The sequence below is a fragment of the Alligator mississippiensis genome, chromosome 12 (assembly GCF_030867095.1).
Source record: "Alligator mississippiensis isolate rAllMis1 chromosome 12, rAllMis1, whole genome shotgun sequence".
Lineage (NCBI taxonomy): Eukaryota > Metazoa > Chordata > Crocodylia > Alligatoridae > Alligator > Alligator mississippiensis.
In genome coordinates this window covers 65003937-65028619 of record NC_081835.1, presented here as the reverse complement: position 1 = coordinate 65028619, position 24683 = coordinate 65003937, and the positions used below count along the sequence as shown (strand labels likewise).

Sequence of the window (24683 nt, the reverse complement as noted above, 5' to 3'; positions counted from 1 at the left end):
CGGAGCTGCCAGCTGCTCTGCCCTGGTGCCCGGGCTCAGGGAAGGCCTCCCGCCCCGTGCCAAGGAAGCCCCCCTCAAGACCGATGGAGAGCAGCTCCCGGGAGCTCGGGCAGAGCCGTTCCCCACGGCCCTTCCTGGAGCCCAACGTTGGGGCTGCCGGCACTGACAGTGGGTTCCTGTCGGGGAGCAGCGCTGGAAGCCAAGGCACGTCTGCCTGTTTTGTTAAGGCTATCGCACGCTGCACCCGCCCATGGCCTGGGCTTATCTGTGCATCCCCTCGGCTTGCCCTGCAGGAAGCTGGTGCCCCGGCTGGGCTGGAAACTTCCTTTGCTCCGCAGAGCGGTAGGCGCACCAGCTCCCAGCTCTGCATTTAAGCTGCAGCCAAGCTGGCTGGGCCTCCCCATCGCCAGCCAAGTTGGATGATGGAGGAAGGGGCAGTGAGAGGATGGAGGCAGCAGATGCTTCTGGCAGATGTCTCTAGCAGCACATGGGATGGGATGGGATGGGATGGATGGATGGATGCCAAGGGGCATGGGGAGGAGAGGGCAGAGGTGCAGAGGCCGACTCCAGGGTCCCCCCTTGCCTGCGCACATACCAGCTCAAAACCCTTTTTTCCGGAGCCAGGAACCGCAGCCGGGCCCTCGGCACCAGACAGGGGAAAACAGAGAAAGCTGGGACCTGGGACAAACTTCAGAGCACAGAGGACTTGCGGTGCAGTTAATGAGTCAAGCTGTTTTGCAGATCTCCTTCCAGCAGCGCCGCGGCCTGACTTGACTTCTTGCCTGCTGCGGTTCCTCCCATCTAGGGAACGTTTTCCTCTCAGCCAACTGTGTTCACAAGGGATTTTCTCCTGCTCCAGCCTATGCACATGCAGGTGCAATGTGTGCGTTTGGCATTGCTTTGGGCCGCGCTCATCCTCGGGGGACATGCGGGGGCCAGCTCCGTACGCAGCCAGAGCTGAGAGCAGCGGTGGCAGCTGCCGGGCAATCCCTGGTCCACTTGCTGCTTGCAATGCATGGCTCTCACCAGGGTTCATCGCTGGCTTCGCTGTGTCTGACTTCCCCGCGGTGTCATCTGGTTTCTCCTCGCCAAGGAAAGGGCTTGGCTGAGTCGGACCTGGGGCCAGCTCCAGCAACCCTCCATGGGATCCTGTGGCTGGATGAGAAGAGCCACGCCGGAGCCAGCTCCTGATGCGTGCACCTACACGGGCTCCTTCTCGGTGCCCCTCGAGGAAGCGGAGAAGAAAAGCCACTCTTGCCTGGCCAGCGCCCCCGGCTCCATCAGGTCCTGGCGTGTGCTTGGCTGCACACGCGTGCCCTGTGGTCCGTGCAAGGAAACACCTGGCTCCCCCCCCCAGGGTAGTGCACAAGGCTGGAGCATCTCCAGCTGCACCCCCTCATGCCTGGGGTTTCAGCACCTGTCACTGGCATGTGTTTGCCTTGCCCTCCTGACCCTGTGCCAGAAGGGGCACCTGCTTGCCCGGTGCCTGCACCGACGGGCACCCTGCACCCGGTACCCAGCCACTCGCCCCGTTGAACAGCATGTCTCCCCTCTTGCATAACACAGCGAAGCATTGCAACAGCCCAGAGCACCAGACACAGCCCCGGCAGCCCCGGCGCCCTGCCAGACTTATTATAACCAGCATCACCTGCCAAGTGGCCAGTCCAGCCACACCACAGCAGACGCATTTGCAGTGAACTTCCCTCTGAGAGCCCCTCTTGATGCACGCCAGGCCTCCCCCGCTCCCTGCGGCTCGGCCCGGATGCCGTCACTCCTGTCTTTCATCTCGCTCTGAGTCAGGAGGCAGCTGGGGGGCTGCCCCCGCTCCCATCAGACACGCTGAGAAACTACTCATGTCCTGTGGCAGTGCCAAGCTGCTGACTGGCACAGGCCCACGTTGCGCTCGGCGCTGTACAAACCGGGAGGGCTTGTGTTGGCCGTGACGTTAACTTGAGGTATTGCCCTGGTGCTGCTCTGGCCTCGAGTCCCACCCACGTCAGGTCATTGTGGTGGGGAGGAGGAGGAGGAGGATGGCGTTTAACTCAAGCCAGCTTGCTGGCTGGCTTTCAGCCATTCCAGGATAAAGCTAGGCTCAGCGCCCGGCCAGGGGGAATGGGAATTTGCACCGGTGACGAGAGGCGACACGATGGAAGCCCGCGGGACCAGGCTGCATGCCTGGGTGCTAAAATCACCGGTTGCAGCCCGCTTGGGGCCGGAGGAGAGGAGCTGCATGAAGGACAGCATCACTTGTTGGAGAGGGATTGACCACGGGGACTTGCAGGATCTCGGAGGCACACAGAGCGGGGATCGGCGGGGGCGTGGGGCACGGCTCCAGCATCTGTCTATATTGCACGGGACTTAACGCTATCGCTACAGGGACCTCGACTGAATGCAAAGAGCCAGGAGCAAGACGGGTCGAGTTTCTCCGTGACGGTTGATTTTCTTTGCCCCCCAGCACACAGCAATGCTGTCTGCGGCCTCGGGGGAGGCGAGTGCATCACCGACTGGCCGTGGTCGTGACCTGAGGGCACTCAGTAAAAGCAAACAGAGAATCGTCCCAGCCACGAACATCCGCTCGTTCGTCCCAACCCATCAGGGGCCGAGGAGGATAAACATTGCTAAATCAGTAGGCCTACACAACGCCTGCCCATGGGCTGCAGGGAGGAGATGTCAAGCGTGTCACACAATAGAGCTGGAATCCCAGGGAACCTGGCAGGCGAACGAGGGATTCGATTGAGACATCATTTGCCGGCAAGGAACGCCCGCCAACAGCATCCCGTCAAAACCAGGTCTTGTCCAACGCTCCCGATTTCGCTCTTGGATGAGATGACAGGTCGGGGCAATCGTGTAGCAATCGTGTAGCCGTGCAGACTTGGAAGAGGACGTCTGCTTGGTTCCTGCGGGTCCATGAGCTGGGCAGGAGGGAAGGTGGGGAAGGGCAGAGACGGGTGGACCAAGGAGCGCAGGCAGAGGAAGAAGCCGGCCACGGAGAAAGGACAACAGGTGGCTGCTTCTCTGTGAGGCCACGATAGCATGGGGCATCTCGGTGAGCTCCTGGACTGCGCTTCCCACCCCTGGTGAATTGGAAGTGGGGAAGACACCAGCCCCTGCGCTGTCTAAACAGGCCGGGCAGGTCCTGGTTTGCTGCAGAAAAATAAGCTCCTCCGCGCCGCCTTGCAAGCTCCCACCGCTCGCAGCGGAGCAGGGAGGCCCCCGTGCATTGCCCGCAGCTCCGGTTCACTCGCTCTGGGCTGCGATGCCCACCCTCTGGCTTAGGCCTGGGATGCGGTGGGGTGGACGCCCCAACTCGGGGTCCTTGAAGTCCCAGCCTGACTGTGATCCCGGGCTGCGGGCTGCAGACCCAGGCCCCGCGTTGGCCCGCTCTTCCTCCTTCCCAGTGCGGGGATCCAGGGGCTGCCACAGTTGCCGCACGTGCCTTCCGCAGTGCCTGTGTGCCATTGACCCCGGTCTCCCAAGTTTCACTTCCCCCGTTCGGCTCTCCGAACCTGCTTTGCGGTCAGCAGAAGGCTGTGCTCTCTGATGCAACCAGCTGCTGGGTGCTCAGTGCTGCGCTGGAAACAGCTGGGGCTTGTTTCAGCAGCCAGTTAACCCCGGGCCAGCAGCCCTGCAGCCCAGGAGCAGGCAAGTTGGAGGGGCCAGGTGTGTTAGGCAGCAGCTCGCTGCCATTGCCCCCCTGTGCGGTCTGCAGCGCGACGAAGCAGGGAGCAGCCCTTGGCTGACCCTGCAGCCACTGCCCTGGTGCACTGGCAGCTGCGGGTCCCATGTGCGCAGGAGGGAGAGCTCTGGGGGTTGCACCCCTGCCTGCGTGTGCACCGCCAGCTCCCCTGGAGGGAGCAGGCTGGGCCCTCTGCACCTGGCGTGTGAGCTCGGGGGTGTCCAGGTGCATCCCGGGCCACCCAGCTGTGCAGCGATGCTCGCCCTGCTCCTGCACGCAGCCCTTGAGGCCATGTAGGGCTGCCTGGGCCCGGCCTGGGTGAACACAGCTAATCCCGCTGCTCCCACGGGGTGGCAGCAAAATCCCACCTATTCCTGCAGCCACCCAGCAAGGGAGCTGGGACGCGCTCCCGGCTGGTCCTGCCTGGGTTCGCCCAGCTGCTTTCCATCTCCGTGAATGACTGACCCGGGCTCCCCTTTTCCTCTCTCTCTCTTTTTTCAGCTGTTAACTCATCAGCCTCCTGGCCCACGGAGCTGCCGCCCAGCCCAGCGCGCTCTCTCGCCCGCCGGCCCCCGACGCCACGGGCAGAGGTCAAGCCTCCGTCTCCTGGGGCCGCTGTGTGGGAGCTGGGGGCTCTCGCCAAGGTCAGTGCTGCACGTGCTGCTTTTGGGAATGCCCTGCCCTCGTGGGAGCTGGGACGACAGGCAGCGAGCCCCGGGCAGCCCCTGCGCGGGATGGATAAGCAAGAGGCAGGGTAGGATGGGCAGAGGGCACCGTACCTACAGGCCTGCGGCAGAGCCCTTTGGGCTGGGCTTGGCCGGCACGTGCGGGACTGTGTTCCCCGTGTTAGCGCGGCCTCCTTCGCCCTGAACCCTGGGTTGGGGAAATGCAGGCGGTGCGAGGCTCTGGGGAGGCGTGACGTGGTGCAGCAAGGGCGATGCTCTCGGGCAGGGTCTCTGGGAGGCAGAGACCGAGGCAGTTGCTCCTGGCAGAGATGGCCCCCGTGCCCAGCGAGGGGGGTGCAAGTGCCCTGCTCTCCGTCCCTGCCCCGTTGGGGTGCTGTTCCCACTCGCCGTGCAGGGGTCGGTGCTGCTGTGGCTGTCCAGGGTGCCTCTCCCCTCCCGCCTGCGCTGGAGCAAGCCTAGAGCCCAGCTCATTTCTACCCATCTCCGGTAACTGCATTGCTGCGCCTGAAACCCCTTCCTGGCCCTGCCGGGACCTTTGCACCTTGGAGCATGAGATTCAAACGTGCTTACGACTCGCAGCGGCTCTCAGGCCCAGATGTGACTTCGTAGCCGGGTGGATGAGGTTTCCGCTGCATAGTGCCCGCAGCTCGGGAGCGGATGCAAAAGACCCGTTGTAGCTGGGGCAGGAGGCCTGGGGGTCGGGGTGAGGCAGGAGGGCAGATCGGCTCCTGCCGGGCGCGCGGTGGCCTCGCTGACCGACGGCCCGGCTGAGGATGGCAGGAGTGCATAGGGGGGGAAGGTGCATCCCCTTCTCCCCGCAGAGCAGGGGGCACTTCTCTGCAACCGCAGCGCTCGGGCCCAGATCGAGCTTGTCTGGGTGCTGCCTCGCTCCCACCTCATGTGAGCCCACCCGGGCACAGGTCCCTGCCGCAGGGTCCCTGGTGGGCAGATGCTCACCGGGGCAGAGCTGGGCCCTGCTACCTTGTGGGCTGCATCTCGGGGGCACGAAGGAGAGCGCTGTGCTTGCTGCCCCCCCAGGAGCTGCAACAGCGGGAGCGCCCGGCCGAACCAGATGCATCGGTCACCAGCCACAAAGCCAAGTCCCCCAAGTGCCGTGCATCCCGTGTTCCCCCACCCTGGGTGAGTGTGCCAGGCCGCTGCGCTCGCTGGAGCAGGGACACCCCTTCCCCTGCCCCAGGAGCAAATGCACCAGAGGAAACGCCAGGCTCCTCGGAGGCTTTTCTCTGCATTTCAGCCTGGCGCCAGGTATAATAGCCAGCTGGAGGCTGGGCCCACTGCAGCGTGGGGATACCCGGCCCAGGGCGGCATGGCGCTCGCCGTGGGGTGGCAGGTCCCAGCCCTGCCCGCTCGTGCCGGAAGTCGACAGACCGTGCCAGGGAGGTTATGAAGCAGGAATGAGAAACCCGGGCTGGACAGGAAGTCTGGTAACTGGAAACCTGATCCCCAGGAAGGCAGGAAAACGCTTTCAGCAATCATATTCATCACGGGCCTCGGCCCGCGCTCATTAGCCGCCCGGAGCCCAGCCCCGCCGAGCCCGAGCCTCCCTGCGCGCGGGGAGAGGCGCACATTTCAGACAAATAAATGCTTCCAGGTTCGCTGGGAGATACTGCAGGGCAGGGACGCATCTGCTGTCGATTAGCGCGCGGTGTAGGATTCCCCGGCGAGCGCGGCCCTGGACAGCGCGGGAGCGCGGGCCCTGGTCCCGTGCCTGCGGGAGGCCTGTGTCCCCCCGGGATGAACCCGTCGTGCTCGAGCCCCGCGGGAGCTCGGGGCTGGAGAGAGGCACGCTCGTGCTGGGTCTGCGCGGAAAGGCTCGGACGGGTCCCGCAGACCTGGTCCCCGCTGGGCAGAGCCCCAGAGCTGGGAGGGAGTCTTCGATGGGACAGAAGTGGGGAGGGTTTTACCCCCGCTTTCCCCTATGTGGCCAGCTCTGCCTCGGGCAGAGCCGTGGCTTGCCCCCAAGCCTGGCAGCTGCTCCCGGGGCAGGTGTCTGGGAGGCAAGCACCCGGGTGGGAGCTGAGCCTTTGCCCTCTGCACCTCCCCTGGGGATCTGCCAGGCGTCCCCTCCCCACACCTTGATGCACGTCGGGCCTGGAAAGGACTCTGTCCTCCTCCCTATGGAGGGAAGGGGGTTTTCTGCCACTCTGTCGGGCTCCGCCTTGCTCAGCTGCACGATTGCTGCCCCTGCCCGGGGAGCTGGCATTGCCGAGGACAATTGCTGGGACCAGGGCAGCGCGTGGCAGCACTGGGAAGGAGCCCCCCGCTATCCCCTGGCCCAGGGCCGGTCGGGGCAACAGAGCTACGAGGCTCTTTGCTGCAGCGGGCCTCCGCGAGGGTGGCACGTGTCTTGTGTCTGGCTCAAGTACACGTGGGACCAAGCCTGCGGCGGGGCACGTGGCTCCCTGAATCCGCTGCAGGATGCGCCCCCAGCCCCATGCACTGGGGCGTAGCCGCTGGCCTGCAGAGAGGGGCTGACTTCAGGCCACCGCCTGTTTCCACTTCCCCAAGTTCATTGCAGCTGGATGTCCTCACTTGGCCCCGAGGTCAGCCCCAGCGAGCCCAGGGCCCACGTGTCTGCGAAGCCCCGCGCGGGAAGGCGAGTCGCTCCGCATCAGCGCGGGGCACCAGGAAATTGCAGCCGACATGAGCCTAAACACGCCGTGCGCCTCCCCCAGGTAATCAGGGCTCGCCCGCATCCCGCCTGCCAGCCCCAATGCTCTCTGGCCGGAGACGCCGCCTTGCCAGGGGTCCCGCGTGTGGCCGGCTTCCCCCAAAGTGTTTTCCGAGTCGGAGATTTGCCTGTAATTGGAGGCACGTTTCGTTCCCCTGACACTAGCCAGGTCCCCGCTGGGGCGGGGGCGCCGCGGGCAGGCAGCAATTTACCTTATGGAATTATTTACCTGATTAGAGAGTTTATTTTATAGAAATTGCTTCAGAATGGGGCCGCGCAGCATGTCCAGCGCGGGAGCTCCCCGGTGGGGCCGCGGAGCCTGGAGACGAGTCGTTTGTGCACATAATGGGGCTAATCCACCCTCCAATTACACCAAGGGACTGCGCGATGGCAAAGTGCTGCGTCCCCGCTAATTAAAAATCTGTTAAGAAGATTAGCGGGCGACGGCATCAAAAGAAACCCCCGCGTTTCTCTTCCCGCGCGCCCCCGCCCCCGGGCGCGCGTGTAGGAGTGCCAGATCGCTGGCACGCTTGCCGCGATTGTTCCCCCCACGGGAAGGGTTTCGCGGCCGCGCTGCGCAAGCGCTGGCGGCTCCCCCGACTTGCCCACCGAGCGGGCCTTTATGTTTAATTACAGTTTGTTTAAATTAGCCTTGATTGTTCGTGTGGAGTGCGAGTTCAAATACGCTTTAATTTATTGTTCCCCGGTGCCTTCCCTGGGCTGGTTGTGATGAATGCTACCTTCACGGGCAGGCCTGGGGCTCCCCCCTTGCTCTGCTGGTCGCCGGCACGGGGGAGCCGCCAGCTCGGCTCCAGCCTGGGGTCACCGTGCCCGGACACTGAAACCACCCCGCTGCGCAGGGGGCCTGGACTGGGACTTGCAGCGGGGAGACAGGCCGTGGAGGCCTAGAGGCTGCGAGCACCCATCGTTGCAGCCGTGCCGGCTTGCCCCGTGCTGGGGCGAGAGCTGGCAGGGCTGGGGATGCACCCAGGAGCTGCCCGCGCTGGGGCTGAAGAGCTAGACTCGGCGTGGGGTGGTACCGACCCGTCTCTTCTGGCTCAGGCGCAGACGGGCCCTCGCCAGGACATCTCGGCTGGGGTCGTTCCTATTCCTGCCTCCGGGGCCTGACCCCGGCGCTTGCGGCCGAAGTATTCGACTCCGCGTTTGACCCCGAGGAAGGCGCCTGCGGAGGGGAAGAGTCCTCTGGGATCTGCGCAGCGGGCCCTGCATTGCGTCGGCCAGCCGGGGCTCCGGCTCCGTGCGACCCGCGCTGGGCTTTCCAAACCTCGCTGCTTTGCAGGGAGAAGAGGCAGCTGCTGGGAAGCCAAGCTGGTCCCGCTGGGAGCCTGGTGCTCCCACCCCTGGCTGGACACGCTTGCCGGGGGGCATCTCCAGTTTCGATGCAGGCAGAGCGCCGATGTCTGCGAACCTGACCCTGCCGCCGGCCTCTGGGAATAAGGGAGACTCGTGTTTCTGGCAGGATGATGGCTGGGGGGCTCGGCCTGAACTTCGCCGGGATTGCTGGTATCTGTGTGCAGCCTAGGGGTTTTGCTTGACCCCTTCCCCCACCCAGCGCGTCCCGCCAAGGTCAAGCCTCGCAACAGGGGATCGGGGAGCTCCCGGCCACCGAGCCCACCCCGGAGCGGCCACGGATGCAGCAGGATCTCGCTGGCCGGGTCTGCCCGGGGAAGAGCAAGAGCTTCCTCGGGAGCTCCCCGTCCATCTGGTCCCCCCCATGCCACGCGGCAGGGCCCGTGCCTCCTCTTCATCCCTCTGCCCCTCTCATTCTCCTGCGCCCACGGTGCCTCCTGGGATGCAGGTGCCCTGAGGAGACACGGCGCTGCCCGAACAGCAGTCGTGCGGCCTCTGCGCAGGGCTGGTCCTCATTAAGAATGATGAGAGCCTCAATTGCCCTGGTAGTTTGGAGTCTGTAATCATCCGTGGATGCATCATTAATATTGATGACACGGGCTGCGCCAGGCACCCGGCCAGCCGCCGACAAGGAGACGCGCTCTGCCTCGAGGAGCTTGCAGTCGGCACTGCTCCCCGGAGGAGACGGCGGGCACTAGCTGCCAGCAGGAAGGGGCTCCCGTCCCTTCCCAGCTGTGCCCAGCACAGGCCGAGCCTCACGCAGGCCGCGTCCTAGGTTGCGGGGCTGAGACGTGCTGGCGTGCACGGGGCAGGGTGGAGGGCATCCACGAATGGAGCCCTTCTGCTTCCAGCCCGATCCCCTGCCCTGCTGAAACCTGGCCGCGGGGCTTCGTGCAGGTACAAAATGCTCCTACTTCTGCATCCAGACCCCAGGCTCGTTCCTGCCCTCCCCTACCATCCAGCTGCCTTTCGGGGTCCAACGTCTTAGCAATTCCTTTTGCCTTGGGATTTCCTTTACTGGGCCTTTATCCCTGGCTGGAAAGTGGAGCTGGCAGCCCCGAGCCTGCGGTCCGCGGGGAGACCGGCTAGCGCGCTGGACCAGCCAGCAAGTATTTTTTGGTGTGTTCTAAAATCCTCAATATTCCCCGTCGGTTTATTTTGTTGCTCTGAATCCCTGTCTTTGCGGCAACTCCAGCTCATTTACATGTGTATCGCGCCTGCCTCCACGGGTGCTGAGGTCAATTGAAACTCAAGAAAAGAGGAGAAATTTATGCAAAACTGTTGATTGCATTTGTATGTAATGAAATCATCCAATATTCATCTGACTATAGACTCTAATCTGAAAGGAGAACTGAAGGACATAAGAGTCACTGGAAAGCAGTAATGAGCTTCTGTAGTGATTAAAAAAGCACTTGAGCTTTCTGAAAATCCAGCCAGAAATCGTGTCTAATCAACAGTGAATATAGGAGGCAGAGATTACATTGATACATTTTGCAAAGCTCACTGTCGAAAATGTATGCGAGTTGTAAACTCTGACATGCCATCCATGTTCTGTTTGATACAAATCCAGGAAGCGCACAATCAGGGAGCCGGCTCGGCCGCGCACAAAGCAATCTCGGGCTCCGCTCGATGACTCACAAGGAGCGCAATCACATCTATTTTGAAGAGCAATGTTGGTTTTTAACTCTGTCGAGAGCTCGCGCATCCTTCCGACTTGCTCCTGCCTCACGGCTCCGCTCGTTTTGTCTCCGCCGTGGCGCTTGCTGCTTTCGGGGAGGGCTGGAAGGCTCCCAGCTCCGCAGCCGGCCGCCGGCGACTTTGGGCAAACCGCCTGCAAAGCAGCTCTGGTGCCCCTGAAACCCCCCCCGAGACAGCACGAGGCCTAAGTCAGCCCTACCCATGCCCTCCAGGTCCAGTTTGGAGCTGGGGGAGCACGGCCAGGGTGGCTGGGCACCCGGGTCTCACACTGGCCCCTTGCATAGGCATGAACTTCACCTGTTTAATGACTGCAGCAGGAAAGGACCCAAGTGGTTTCCGACCATCACACTGGCTCCCCTTCCCTTCCCTTCCCTCGGCCAGGCCAGGGCTGTGGAGAGGGAGCAGGTGCCTCCACTCGGTGATGCTCCAGGGAGTTGTGAGCGGCGGCTGAGGGAGCCCGCTGCCTGCCAGATGCTTCCCAACAAAGGAGGGATGAGCTCCAGCCCCAAAGAGCTCGCGCTCTGACAGGCGGGCGGGAGCGAGAGACCAGGCCGCGGCATCTCCGTGCCCGAGATGGGATGCGATGCTGGAGGTCTGGGGGGTGACCGCGCACCTCTGCTCTCGCCACAGTCGGCGGAGGCAGCGAGGCCCTTGCGTCACTGCCCTCCTTTGCACCTCGCGCTCGTGGCCGGTCGCCCCAGGTGGAGGAGCAGTCGGCCGTAGCTACAGCCTGGTCCTCACCTGCACGTGGTGTTTCCAGCAGCTGCAGCTGGACAAATCGTGCCCTTGCTTGTGACGCGTGGGCAGCGGGCTGCAGTCAAGGCACAGGCGTGATGCTAGGGAAATCGTGAGCAGCTGCCTCCTGCCTGGTCCCTTTGGTACCGGGCCTGCGGGTCAATGAACCCACCTTGGGCAGCACCTGGTTTTTCTCTCTTGGTTTTAGAGCTCGGCCCCATCCCCACCCTCTCCCTCCATTGCTTGCGGCTGCAGGATCTGGCAGGGAAGTGCCTGCAGCTTCCTCAGCTCCTAAACTCCTGGGCTCTGCCTCAGCGGGTCCGGCTGCAGGCAAGACGGGAGCCAGCGAAGGCTTAGCGGGCACGGGCCCCGGCAGAGGGAAGCCATACCTTCACCCGAGGCCAGGGGCCTGTAGGTCCTGCCGCGTTGGCCTCGGCAGGCTTCAGGCTTGGCCCCATGTCGGGCTCAAGCTACGCCGGGCACTGCACAGGGGCCCGCCCAGCCTGGGCGGCACTGTTTGTTTTAACGATCTGTTTCTAATTAACGCGAGGCGGAGCCAGATGCTGTGGCCGTGCACAGAATATCAATAAACATGCAGGAAATTCCTCTATCTAATGGCTCCCAGAAGCAGTGGGCAGTGCCGGGAGCCCCTCTGGGCACGGGAGCCTGGGTGGGTGATGCTGGCAGCAACCAGGGCCAAGGCTGGTTTGGAGTTTTTGGGGGGTCGTTATTTTATTTTGGGACCCCCCCCATTATAAACTTTCCAGCGCACCCTTAAACCGCATCGAGAAACCCGTGCTCCCGTTACAATAAATGCACCCGTTCCCCAGGGCTGGTTTGAGGTGTTGCGCTGAGCACAAGACCTTCCTGCTTAGCTTGAAAATGCTGGGGTGTTGCTCGGGGCAGGTCGGCAGGGAACGGGTTTGTTGAGTGGTGTCATGACTTAGAAGTCCTGGCGATGCAGGGAGGGAAAGAAAGGCGGTTTGATCGGTGTCAGAAGAAATGAAGCCATCGGCTGAAAGCAATTTGCCAGCTGTGGAGCCACTGTGGGTTTGTGCCTCTCCTTTATTCATTCATCACAACAAAACGTGCTGGGCCAAAATACACAAAGCCAAGAACTGCTCACAGGTGTGGCCTGAGCCCTGGGAAGAACCTGTGGCATCCCCCCGTGCTGTCTGTGCACAACATACCGGGTCTGGGGGGCTTGGCTGATGGCTGGAGGGGCTCCGTGCAAAGAGCAGGGTTAACCTGCAGCTAGTGGTTTCCCCAGAGTTGCTGGGATGCTGGAGGGCAGGCGGCAAGGACGACCTGCCAGTGCAGAGAGGCTGCAGCTGGAAGGGCCGAGTCCTGCCCCCAAGAACATGCCTGCGACACGCAGCAGCCGCGACTTGTGGGAGCAGTTTGGCTTTCTGGAGGCTTCTTGTGCTGCACCGCAAAGTTCCCGCTGTGGATTGAGGGGCCCTGTGGATGGCACCGAAGTTTTGGTTTGACTCATGCCAGTCCCTGCCACCTGGCATCGCCCACAGCAGCACAGGCCACTTGGTCTCCTGTGTGCCTCTGTGGAGGGTGCTGCAAAGGGGCCATTATTTTGTCGTTTCCCCCCAGACTTCCCTGCCACGGCCCTGTTCTGTCCTCAGAGAGGCCAAGGTGCTTCACGCACGCCCGAGCTCCTCTCTTCACCCACCCAATATAGTCAAGAGCCAATCGGCTGAGTAATCAAGCTGTGAATCTGTCCGTGAGGCATGAGTTGACCTGTCCCATCAGCTGCATGGGCTGCTGGACCTGGCACAGAGGTCCCCATCAGTGCGCCCAGCCCATGCTCACTTGCAGCTGGCTCATACAAGCAGCTCGTTGGTCTTGGCTGCCAGCAGCTTGTCCATCTCTGCCACGGTATCGTCAGTCATTTGCTGGATCTGCAGCAACATAACACAAGACCCAAGTTAGCCTGACTCACCCTTCTCCTTCATTACCCGGCTTTCCTATCGTGACTGGCACAGCAGCTGTCCAGGCCAGAAGCTAACTGCTGTTCAGCGATGTGCTGAGGCGTGTCCCTAGCTGTATCCCCCGAGTGACTGGCTTCAGTAGAAGCACTTGCATGCAGTTACTGGGCAAGTGCTGCTGTGTCTCATGGATGGCATCGCTAGCCTCTGCCAGCACCGGGGGCTGATGTCATGGGAGGCGATGGAGCTGGGCTGACGGATGCCAGCTGAGGCTGGGTCTGCCCCTGCTGCAGCTGGAAGTCCGCACGCTCACTGGGGGGAGGCGGATGGGGGGGTGAATACCTGCTTCTCCAACTGCCAGATGGTGTCTTCAGACACCGTGCTCTTGGCCTTCTTCACACAGCTCATGGCATTGCTCCGCACCCACCGGAGGGAGTCCTTTGCCTTGTTGGTGTGCTGCTTGGCCAGCTTGACAAGGCTCTCCCTGTACTCCCTGGTCACCCTAGAGAGCAAGAAAAGAAGAAACACCAGGGTCACGCGCAGCACGGCCTGGCCGAGGTCCTGCGGTTTGATGCAGGCTGTGGAGAAACGGCCCCCATGGCAGGGAGACGCATGGACAGACCCCTCGCCAACCAGATCAAGTCAGCCTGGGGCAGAAAGCACGGCAGCAGCCTAGGGATTTCGATCAGATCTCATTACACTTGTGGCTTTCTGTGTGGTGGCAGGAGATCACGCTGAAATGTCTAAGATTTCCTTTCCTGTGCCGCCAAGGCATCTGCGGGAGCGAGGCGGGCAGCTCACACTCCAAACCTGAGCCGCTAAGCTGAAACACCTAATCCAGCTGCAAAGCCACGATGAGGCAGGAGGAAATGCCCTTCTTTTACTAAAACCCCTTATTCTCCCCCCTGCACCTGGGCTAGACTGAAAAGTAGATCTGGGAGCTGGAGCCTAGACTTGATTGAGCCAGTGGTCATCACTCATCACAAATGTGTTGGAACCACGTGGTATTTCCATCAAGCTCATATGTAAGATGGTACCTGAGGAGAAGCCAAGATTGCATTCTTTTTCCCTCTAAGGTTAGTGTCCTGGTGTGTTTAAACTCAGTTTCAGCAACCTGGCTTTGTAATTCAGATGCTCCTTGCCCTGCTTTTTGCCTGAGCTGGATGCTACTGTCATTACCCGAGCAAAACTCGCACAGTTTCCATGGCTGGCTGGCTTCTGTGAGGGGTACTGGGGCCAGGTCATGAGAATGAGAGCAGCGGAGGTCTGAACTGGAACTGAGCACTGTTTCGTGCTCAGGCCTTGGTCAAGTCACTTAACCACTCTCTGTCTCTGGTTCCCTGGAGACGAGTCATTTCTGGCACCTGCTTCTGACGACTGCAAAATGAACTCCACAGCTACGGTTTTCCAAGCAGCTTGGGTCAAGCTCTTGAGTCGTCTGGGCAGAGCATGCTGCGAAGCAAACACGTTGCAGCATACGATGAGTCGACTGCCCCAGCATGGAGCCAAGGCTCTTCCTGCAGGAATGGGGAAGCGTGGAGGGGGCTTCTAGCGCAGCACCAGCTCTGCCCCCTGGCAGGGAGGGATTCATTGCAATGGGGCTTTCACTCCCAAGCCCTTTCCGAAGTCATCACAGTCCAGTAAGTCCTGCCTGATTTAATTTCTCCCCTTGGCAGCCAGGTCTCTCACAGCAGATGCCTGCAGAAGCACAGACTAGTTGTTGACTTGGGCATTTATTCCTATCCTAGGGTTGGGGAGAGAAAGCGAGCATTTTTCACCACTCTTCTTGAGGGGAATCTGGCTGTCAAAAAAGAGGTTTGAGGGACCTGCAGCCAAGACAGACCTTTCGTGGGCTGAACTGTGGCCAGGGGGTGGACGGGGATGGCTAGGGACAGATGGGAGTCGGGGGTCTCTGGCCCACTGAGCCCATCTGTGAGCAGGGTGTCTGGAGGGGCCGAGTCCTGGAGGTACCTGGCTGGTTTATTTCATGCAGGGCCAAAAACTTTGGGTCACAAAGATGTGATGTGGTGTAAAGCACCGGTGTCAGAGTGCGGGGGCAGGCAAGCATTCAGAGCCAGGAGCCCTGTGACGTGGGCAAAACCAGCAGGGAAAGGCAGCTTCCCAGGGGGGCATCTGTCTGCTGGTCTCGGGGGCCGGCAGCCTCACAAGAGCCTCCTCGCTGTCCAGCTGGATGAAGCCATGAGCCAGGCGGTGGCCAGACTGCCCCACTGGGTATCGCTCAGCCCTCAAGGAAATGTTTTTGTTTGTGTAGCGCTGCCAGACTTCCTCTGTTCTTGGCACCGGGTCGTGGAGCTCATGCCTCCTCATCTGCCTTGCTTAACACTGATGTCCCCTCACTGCGGCACCGCCGTGCGGTGCTCTCCAGGGAAATGAGATGCAGGGTCCCAAGTCCCACCCCCGGCAATGCCACAGAAACGGGTGCTTCTTCCTGGCAGATGCTGCTCCCGGGATGGAACCAGGCTCCTGGTATTCGAGGGCAGCCGTGCACTGGAGTGCAGCAATCCTGCCACCAGGCCTGGGACCCTTGCATTTGTATGGTTTGGCAGTCGTCTTGTCTCCTCTTCAAAGCCCAGGGCTGCCGAGGAAGCAGGAGGGGCCTGACCAGCCGTGGGGAATAGGGCTCGGAGACTGCCCCGTCCCGTTCGCTTCTCCCTGTTGCAGCAGCTCACGGGCGCTGCACTGCCCCAGAAATGAAGAGATGCTGGACCCATGTCCAGGTGTCCCTGCTGTGGTGAGGCTCATCTGCAGCACCATTACTCGGGGCCATCTAGTGATGGCAATAGCCGAGCCCTGGCTACTGGTATTCAATTGGTTTCAGAAGTGCGTGCTAAGATGCTGACAGCATCTCCTCTGTCTCCTTCCACTGGCAGGCAGTTGTCCAAACACCGCGGCATCTGGATGGTCTCTTTAAAGTGCGAAGCATGTGCATGCACGCGGCGTGAAAACAATGCGGCCACTTCTGGTCTCTGGCAGCAGAAGCATGCATTGGTAAGAATGGGCTTGGATCATAAATGCTAGGAATTTCCTGACCACGAGAGGGACCCGGTAGAGGGAATTAGCTTTAACAGGACACTCTGCCTGAACAGTTCAAGATGCGGGCTGAGACCTAGCATACGAGATACATTACTCGGTGCAAGGCGAGTGACAGATGTCTGTTCGGATGAGAGAACTGGAGCGCAGGACTCTAAGGACAGCTGCATTTTTAGATGAAAAGCCTCGAGTTCGGTTTCCCAAGGCTTGGGACCTTGCGTGTTTCTTTAAGGGAAAAGAAAAAAAGTGAAGAATGAGTCATTAAACTTTCAAGTGACTCATTGGACTTTCAGTAAAGACTGTGCAAAAATATTCCTAACGGACAAAAACTGTCCAGTCTAACACAATGGATTAAAAAAGAGATGGCTGTAAGAAGGAGGCTCTCCACAAAGGGCACGAGGTCAGGTCGAACTTGCCTGAGAAATCGAAGCGACAGAAATGTTCTCGTGGGTTGTGAAAGACGGGAAATGTTTTTATACAAATAAACGCGGCCTGTGCGGCGCCTGCAGCCAAACGCAGGGACTTGAGAGGGACGCAGACGTGAAAGCAAAGTGAAACCAAGTAGTCTTTTTGTGAAGCTGAGGAAGATGCAGAGACAGAACAGGAAAAAGCAAATTGCAGTTTGAAAACGCTCAAGTATCAGCACCTCAGGCGCCCCTCTTCCCTGCGCGAGGGCAAGGTTGGACCCACACACATCCAAGTGCCAGACTGGGACAAAACGTGGCGGTGTTAAGAGCTAAAGATGTTTCAGAAGTCATGTATTGTATTTTTTAAGCACCAGGCTTCCCCCAAGCACTTGGCGGGGGGAAAAATTCGTTTGATCTGGAAAACACTGCCCATACCTACTACAGATGCGAACATCTGAAGTGACCCGCTCTGACAGAAGCCAGTTCCCTGTCTGTTTTCTGGGTGGCTTGTGCCATGCGTCTGCCCTCTCTGTGCATGCTCACTTTCTCTGGCTCTCACAAAAAGGGTCAGTTTGCCCTTTGCAAATGCTGTTAGGGAGCTGGAAAAATTTATGAAGAGCTTTAAAAAAAATTAATAAAAAAATTAAAAAATACTAATTCCAAGACGCACCATTTAAAAAGGCAGGACTTGTTTTTGAATGAGTCGGTTTGGATTTATTTTCAAACTATCTCCCTGCTTCAGGGCTTTTTGAAAGCCTGTTAAATATTCTGCTACAGACGGCTGGGAGGGAGCTCCAGGATGAGGCTGAAGAGGAGACCTGCCTGGGACATGGGCTGACTGCAAAATGATCGCGAGACCCTGCCAGCCCCGGATGGCCCAGCCTGCTAATCACCTGGGGAAACGCTAAGCGAATAAGGACAACGGCTTTCCATCAGCCGTGAGAAGGGGGCAGGCTGGGGGGTCTCCTAATGATGAGAACGGTTAGGGAGATGGCAAGGCTTGTCCTTCCTCCGGTGTGGTCCAAAAAGAGAGGGAGAGAACACAGCCATTTGTTTAAAAACAATGGAAAAGAAAGGAGAAGAAAAAGGAAAAAAAAAAAGAAAAGGATTTGCCTGTTTCTGGATTTCTCCTCCTCTGTAATTCATATTCAAGGATGACCCAAGTGCCCATTAACAATCAAACTACTGTGCGGCAGCCCGAGATCCTAGGCAATTATGAAGATAATAGCGCCCTCCTCCTCCTCTCTGCCTCCACTCCTTAGGGGTGGGGGAAGGGCAGAGAGCGCCTGGAAGAAAGCGGCACCGGCGAACGGAATGAAAATCTCCTTCAGTTTTGCTGAAAGCGGCAGACACCAACAATTAGCGAGCGCCGTGGCCAGAACGGCCGCAGAAGCATTGCCGAATTCCTTTCAGCCCGAGGAAAATGCAGCTCATCTTCACCTCCCAGGAGTCGCCTACTTGTAAAATATCCACACCCGGCGTGAGTCCGTGGGACGCGGGGCGATGCACCACGTGCCCTTGCTCACTGGGCCTGGTGTGCTGAGTGCCGTGCTTCTGCAATGCTTGTTTCCATCTAAGGCTCCTCTCCGGGCCTCACCCCGTCAGATCCAAGCACCTCAGGCTTGAACGTGCGGATCCTCACGACCCCTCTCCGTTAGGTGAGGTAGGGCAGCTCTGGCTTTTGACAGACGGGGCCAGCAGCAAAGGGACACTAAGGGATTCACCCAAGGTCACACAGGAAGCTTGTGCTGCAGCAGAGACCCAGATCTGGTCTCAAGCCCTAGGCTTGCACCTTAACAATCTGTCTAGATCCACGGATGAGCCCGATTCATGTAAATGAATGAAGAGAAAACCACAGCCGGATTGGCCCAGTGGGCTTTTCCAGCGATGTAGCATCCACAGCAAAGCACCAAGCTTCAGTACGATCCTGAGGGGCAATAAACCTGTAACACCCACTGGGTCCATTCCTTTCCAAGTCAGCTCTCGTGACTCCAACAGAAGTGGAATCAGACTCTAAATGATCTTAGTGGTAGCAAACCACCCCTAGTGACGCCAGAAAGTATTGTTCTCTCTACTCAAGTCAACAGAGTTATTTGGGATCTGCACCAGTGTTGTGGAGAACAGATACAAGTCCAGTGCCTTTATCAAGGGAGACCTTTGCGCACGTTCTAAATACAGGAGTTGTTTCCACCCTGCACAGCTGCTTAGCAGAGAACATAAAAAGGGATTGCTTCTGGAACTGATGTGGATTTCTAATTAATAGTTACTTAGATTGCAGGGATGAACAGGGGAGAAGGGAATGAATGAATTCTCCCTTATTTTGTAAACCTGCATCCACTACCAGCATTTCCTCGTGCCGGGTCCTCAGCAGCTGGGCAACATTTCACCCCTACTGCTCCTGGTTTACCACCGTGCTGCATGGCTAAATGCTGGCCAAGCTCCTCTGACTTACAGTAACGTGGTGGTGAGTCAGCCACTCAACTCAGCAAGTCTGGCTTGAAAGGCGCCTGGCCGCCTCTCGCGAACTGCCGCACCCACCCAGGGCTGGGCAGGGCCGAGCTGCCAACACCAAAGTGCGGTGGCATGGAGCTCAGAGGCTTGGAAGAAGTTCCACCAGATAGTTCTGGGGCAGTGGGGGTTGGCTTCAACCCCCAGATGTGGAAAGCAGCTGTGTCAGGGCAGTACAGTCACCGTGTGCACTTCCCTCCTGGGGACACACAACTGAGATCCCAAAAGGAATCCAGTGCAGTCCATGACATCGTCTTGTGTAACTGGGAATTTAGAGTCATAATTACTTACTTAGGAACTGGCACCTGAATTATTTGCCCATCTACTTCCGGGTTCAGGTTCATTCTACTCTCCTTTATAGCCTTGATAGCTGCAGCTGTACTCTGTAAACCAGATCAAAAGGTAAAGGGAATTAGTAAATAATGATTACCAGATGCCAGAACTCTGTCAATAGCTGGCAATCCATCTCCACCGAACGTGGAAGCATTTAGTTCTGTTAGCAGTGAGATCAGGAAGTTACACTGGTGCGGAGAGCTTTGATCACACTGAATTGCAAACTATGTCCTCTCCTGGTATTGGGGTGTTGGGGGCAGTGAGCTGGGGGGGCGGGGTGGGGGGAGGGAAAAGCAACAACAAAAGAAAACAGTTTTGCCTCTTTGAAACCAATTGAATGGTTTGAGGCAATGCAGATCAAAACCGCAGCAAATCCCCATGGCCCAGCCTGGGTTGGGGCAGAGCTGGCGGAAAGTCTCGGCATTTAAAGATGCTAGTAAGCATTTTGCATTAGGAACTGCGCAGGGCCTACTTAGAAATGGCAACCCGCTTGACTCCTTCCTCACTGCAGTCCAGTGACGTTAAACCCAAGCAACGGTGGGAGGTGTGGACCGGAGCCCGGGCATTCCCCACTATGCCTCTTTTTTTAACAGCCTTTTCAAGCCCTGTTCCTGCTGGCAACATCCCAGGCAACAGGAAGGCACTCGACATGGAAGGCCACTCCACCCGTCACAAGAGGTAGGCCTGGGAACTGGCTGGTGTCTATCATGTACCCAACTCCTTCATCATCCCAGCGTCGATGTAAGTATTAACTTGGGTTGCTTTGCCTTCTACCACAAACCGGGCTGGTGGAGAGGATCCGGTTATCTTCAGCGGTCCTGCACCAGGGAGAAATTTGGCCTGCTGGCTTTACCCGTTGTGCTGAGGCCCTGATTCAGTGGAGTACTTCAGTACCCAACCCTTTATGCTTCTTTTGACCCTAGGGTGTTTGCAGCACCGGCCTGGCACACAAACATATCAGTGAGGCGAGATTGCATCAAAAGGGCACGTGAAAGAACAGCAAGGTGGAAAGGGACACGAGTCCTTTGACACCTTAAGTTAAGCACGTGTTTAAATGCTCAGCTGGATCAGTTTTAATTGCTATATTTCGCAATGCCTCCCATATTAAAATTCCCCTGATGACAATTTCTGTACAGAATTACTGGGAGCTGCATATTCTGCTTCAGCTTTATTTTGCCTTTGTCTTGACTCACTCGGGACATGAACCTGCCTCTTTTAAACATTCTCCCTTACAAAATGCATATGATGGGATGTGGTGTGGTGCCTTGGAGAGAGCAGAGGACAGTTCTCTTCAGTACGGCATTTGAGCATCTGATGTTTTAGGGAAAGAAGAAAAGACGGTGTCTAGAAATAGCAAGCATTAGAGCAGTGTGGATCCCCAAACCAGGTTTTAACAGATTTCAATACTCAGGGATTTCTGACCATAAAGGCAAACCCTGTGGTTGCACTGTAACAAAAACTTCAGATTTTATCAGGTACTTCTGCTGAAAGGTTCTTGCCAGTTTGTTGGTTTAAGTCATTCTTTGACAGGGGCAATTAAAAAAAAAAGACATGAACCTTTTTTCATGCACTGATGTTATGCTTTCTTAAAAGAGTGTTGATGGTTCTGTTCCTCTTTCCCATCATTAACTTGTAGCCTACAGGCAGCTACCATAGATTGTATTTATAGTGTGCACCATTTATCAATCACAGCAGAGGTTAAAGCCACGCAGCATTTATGTCTTCATTGCATGCAAATAATGTTGCATCAATGTTGTAAAACCCAGTCACCACCTTTTAAGGCATTAAAGTAATGGAGAAATCATAAAAGTCGGAAGCCTAAACCTGTTATTCCATGGTCCCTTCACTAGCTCTTAGTTTCCTTTCTACAGTTCAAACTATTTAATGTGTATGTTGGATGAGATGGAGGAAGGGGAAAAAATACCAGACTGTTGCCTCATCCTGATACAGCAAATGAATTGCTCCCCAAGAAGTTCCCAACAGTTTCTGTAAACCTTACGTCTAGATAATACAAATTGTGTTTGGCCCAGCAGATCTATCTACATTGCGCTTTTCTTTCACATGCTCTTTCCACATAATACTTGTGTGATGTTTAATACAATGCAAATGCCAGATAGATGCTGTAAACGACACAGCGCGTCAGGATGTGAATAATGTTGTGCAGGTGTTTAGCCTCTCCTTGTAAATCAAGGGAGAAGCCTTTGTTTGGTTCCCAGTGTATGTGTTACACAACGACCTGTCTAGACAAGCAGTTGTAGCTGGAGTTTAACAGTGAAGCAGGCCTCTAGTTAGATGTAGGATACTGGCAAGTACAGTGGCAGTCCCCTTCTATGGCACCTGCCTCTCGGCCAGTCTCAGTTCCTTCCTGCAGGTGGACTGAGTCACAGAATGAGTTGTCCAAACTGCCTCACCCCAGAGCTTTGGGATTCAGTTACAGCAAGACCTGGATCTGAACTGCCTACACCCTCCCCAAGTGCTACTCTGACCCCCTTCCCCTGCCTGACCTACTCCTCTGCTTTCTACTCCATGCTCTGAGCTTCCTGCCTGATCTGCTACTCGTTTCTGCTCCCTGCCCTTTCTGCAACCACGCCGCCTGCCCCCTCCTCAGTCTGCTGCATGGTGCAGAAAGCTGCCCATGCCACTTGCGGCACCCCTGGTTTAAGTGATGGGAGACTATTACACAAGCCCCAAAAGCCTCAATCTTGGGATTTCTCCCCCTGACACAGGACAGAACTCAGCTGTGACATGGTGGGTACCCTGTGCAGCAATGATTAGTCGGCATGTGGATAGGGATAAAATGCTTTTGCTTCTCATCCACTCCATCCCTTTCTCTTTGCATTTGGACTCTAAAATGCTTTTGGGAATGGCAGCTTACCTCTGGAAAACTACTCATATTGACTATAATATGCTGAGGCGATTTCTGCGAGATCTGCCCAAGCTGGTTGAGCGGAAACTTTCCATCTTTCGTTGTCACGATAATATGCTCAAGAGCCCCTGAAAAAACAAACAAGAATGCAGCGGCATGCCAATCCTAGACCGCGGTTTTCTGTCCAACACAAAACAGCAGTTAAAACAGGCATTTATTTTCCTGCTTTCTTTAGAGTATGCAAAATATAAGCGTTCGACAAGAAGACGATGGGTGTTTAAATTCTGTCTACTTTTCCGTTGCAGAGCCAGCCCTGTAGTTTACATTTATGCATCCCCTTGTGAAATTTGGAAAGCAGAACTTCGGCATTAAGCTAGAGCAACAGGAAAGTGAAGCTGCCTTATTTGTGTTCATTGCCTGAATGGAAAAGGTAAATATAAAGAGTGAAAGGGAAACGTCATTTTTCAAATTCGTGCAACTCAAGGGATGAGGGCTGTTGATAGAGATTTTTCATGTGATTTTTAACCTGGCAGCGTTTCTTGAAACCCCCCACCTCTTTCCCAAGTCCCAGGAGGAGGTGCAGTTCATTGGCTAAAGTATTTTATTTCTCCCTCAGCTCCTCTTAATCTGCTCTCCACTTTCTGCTGCAAAATGTTAACAGGCCAGAAAGCACAAGGGAGAAGGGGCACTTTATCAGCATGATAAAAAAAATAACAGAGGTTAAAATAAATAGTTAAGAGACTGAGCTGCACTTTCCAACACCATTAAGGACTCAAGTGCCCCAGCCAGAGCTGGGGGTGGTGAAGGATTCAGATTTGCTCGTTGTTTAATGTTAAGTTTTATTCCTGAAACAGGATACTGCTCACGAATCCACACGTGGCTTCGGCATGTTTTAGTAACCATAGCTTAGTCAAATATATTCAGGTCCTTCCCGAAGCACAGAATTTGCTAAGTGAACAGGGTTTGTAAAGGTCACTAACCACAAATATGTATTGCAGAGTTAAGTCTGCATATGCCAGACACCAACCTGATGGCAATTTCCAAAAGGCTAATTTAATGGCAATTGGATTTTTCCTGCCCTACTGCACCATTAGCTGACAGCTTGCTTCTTCATCACATCTGCAAACAGTTCGGTTAGACATTTCTGACATCTCCCACTTACAAAAGCCATTTTCAGGAAGTTATTAACAAAAATGGATTCTTCCTGGTCAAGCTCAGGGTGAAGAAAGTCTTTAGCTGAGGGTTTTAAGGTGGAGTAATGCGGTACCAGGTAAGCCACTCTGTACGATGAAAATCAATTTGCAGGAAATTAAAGACGCGGCTCTGCGCTGGGGAGGCTCGTTCAGCTCGGTCCCAGAGAGCACAGAATTACACCAGCAAGCTACTGACCTGCCGAGGTTCTGATACTGAGGTTTTTGCTGAAATCTTCCTTAAGAGCCTCCATCACCGACAACATTTCTGCATTGACTTCCTCTAAACTGATGACATCCTCCACTGAGGCAGCATCGACGGTCACTCTGGCTTGGGACTGCCCTTTGTCTTTAGCTGCAAATTGCATGTGCAGTTAATCTCTGTGCTACAAACAAACATGAGTCTCCTGCCAAGCAGCTGTATCAGAAAACAGAAAGGAACAAATCGGTGCTTGGGCTACAGCGACATAAGCACGCTGCACGTGCATAAATAATTCAGCATTTGAACACACGACCCGAGACGTGTTTGGAAGTTATGCTGTGTGCGCTGCGATACCAACTCCAGCCTGGAACGGGAGGAGAGCTAATTTATGCCCTGATCCTGCCCTTCCTTCCAGGACACTTATACAGAGCGCTCTGCTTAGTGAGCTGGCTCTTCGTGACCTCCGTGCTGTCAGCCCCAGAGTTAGCCAAGGTAAAGCTAACCCTGGTGTTATCACGGTCCGTGCCGCAGCTGCAGTTTAGACACAGCCCAGGAGCCAAGTCCTGCTTGCCTCAGTCAGGCAAACAGCCCCGTTCGTTGCAACAAGAGTGTTCAGGGACCTTTAAATTAAATTAAATACATCCTACACAGAGACTGACACTGGAGAGTCTTTTGGGAGAGGAGGGAAAACGCGATTTCTGGTCACCAAAATAAGCATTTCCCAAAAAACGAGACAAGACCATGAACTTTGCTTTCCATCAAGCGGGGAGACGTAACGAGGGGCAGCAAACTCTCGTGGAGGGGGATCGCTCGATTACCTTTGCCCTTCTTGGTTACTAGAGGCCTGGTCGGGACTGTCGGACGGACCCCGCGCTGCCCGGAGGCGCTCAGGAGCGGGGCCGAGCAGCCCGCGGGAACCTGCTGGGGTGGCCTGGCCGCTCCCGCGAGAACGCTACAGAGCAGCAGATGCAGCCGACGGGCGCAGCGACCCGCCAGGGCCATGGTGCACGGCTATGCCTCGGCTCCCCTGGCAGCGGTGCTGCTTCCGTCCTGCACAATCAGAAGGTAAAACGGCTTCTCATTCGACCTAAGACTGCCCGCGCACGGCCCACATCGGGGGGGAAAAGGCCCACCCTGGTCCGGGCGGCGCCGCGGGAGCGGCCTGCAGGGGAGGGCGGCTGGGCCGGGGCAGCACCCCTTCAGACAGACGTTTCCTGCCCCCTCTGTGCCACCCAGATCCCAAATCCCCTGGACTCGGGACCCTCCTCTGGTGTCAGTGCTCTGCTGCCAAGCAAGCCTCTGGCTAGGGGCTGGCCCCGCCCCCTTCC

At 57.0% G+C, this 24683-nt stretch overlaps 1 protein-coding gene and 1 long non-coding RNA gene across 4 annotated transcripts; one reads left to right on the top strand and one right to left on the bottom strand.

Annotated features, from left to right (window-relative positions):
• Positions 1 to 4091: 4091 nt before the first annotated feature.
• On the top strand, positions 4092 to 23353 carry LOC109280228 (uncharacterized). 2 transcript variants are annotated; one of them, XR_009455954.1, is made up of 4 exons: positions 4092 to 4320; positions 19691 to 19838; positions 22269 to 22393; positions 23269 to 23353. It is a non-coding gene; the product is annotated as an uncharacterized LOC109280228 (long non-coding RNA). The 2 variants fall into 2 exon arrangements; XR_002086471.2 differs by lacking the exon at positions 4092 to 4320 and having other exon boundaries at positions 19426 to 19838.
• MRRF (mitochondrial ribosome recycling factor) lies at positions 11884 to 24357 on the bottom strand. Of its 2 annotated transcripts, none has more exons than XM_006267248.4 (6): positions 24174 to 24357; positions 23353 to 23508; positions 21973 to 22091; positions 19056 to 19147; positions 13141 to 13300; positions 11884 to 12771 (listed from the first exon to the last, which is right to left on the bottom strand). In XM_006267248.4, the coding sequence occupies exons 1-6, from the start codon at positions 24355 to 24357 to the stop codon at positions 12694 to 12696; spliced, it is 789 nt and encodes a 262-aa protein (XP_006267310.1). In that variant the 3' UTR covers positions 11884 to 12693. The 2 variants fall into 2 exon arrangements, with proteins under 2 accessions (XP_006267310.1, XP_019331236.1); XM_019475691.2 differs by having other exon boundaries at positions 23353 to 23571; positions 24174 to 24263.
• Between the last annotated feature and the right edge of the window lie 326 nt (positions 24358 to 24683).

Bases quoted from the DNA above. Each gene is read 5' to 3' on its own strand.
- MRRF (XM_006267248.4), bottom strand. From the start codon at position 24,357: ATGGCCCTGGCGGGTCGCTGCGCCCGTCGGCTGCATCTGCTGCTCTGT. The intron at 19,148-21,972 runs GTAAGCTGCCAT...TCTGGTTTACAG, and splicing joins ATATGAGTAGTTTTCCAGAG to AGTACAGCTGCAGCTATCAA. The intron at 12,772-13,140 runs GTATTCACCCCC...ATGTTGCTGCAG, and splicing joins TCTGGCAGTTGGAGAAGCAG to ATCCAGCAAATGACTGACGA.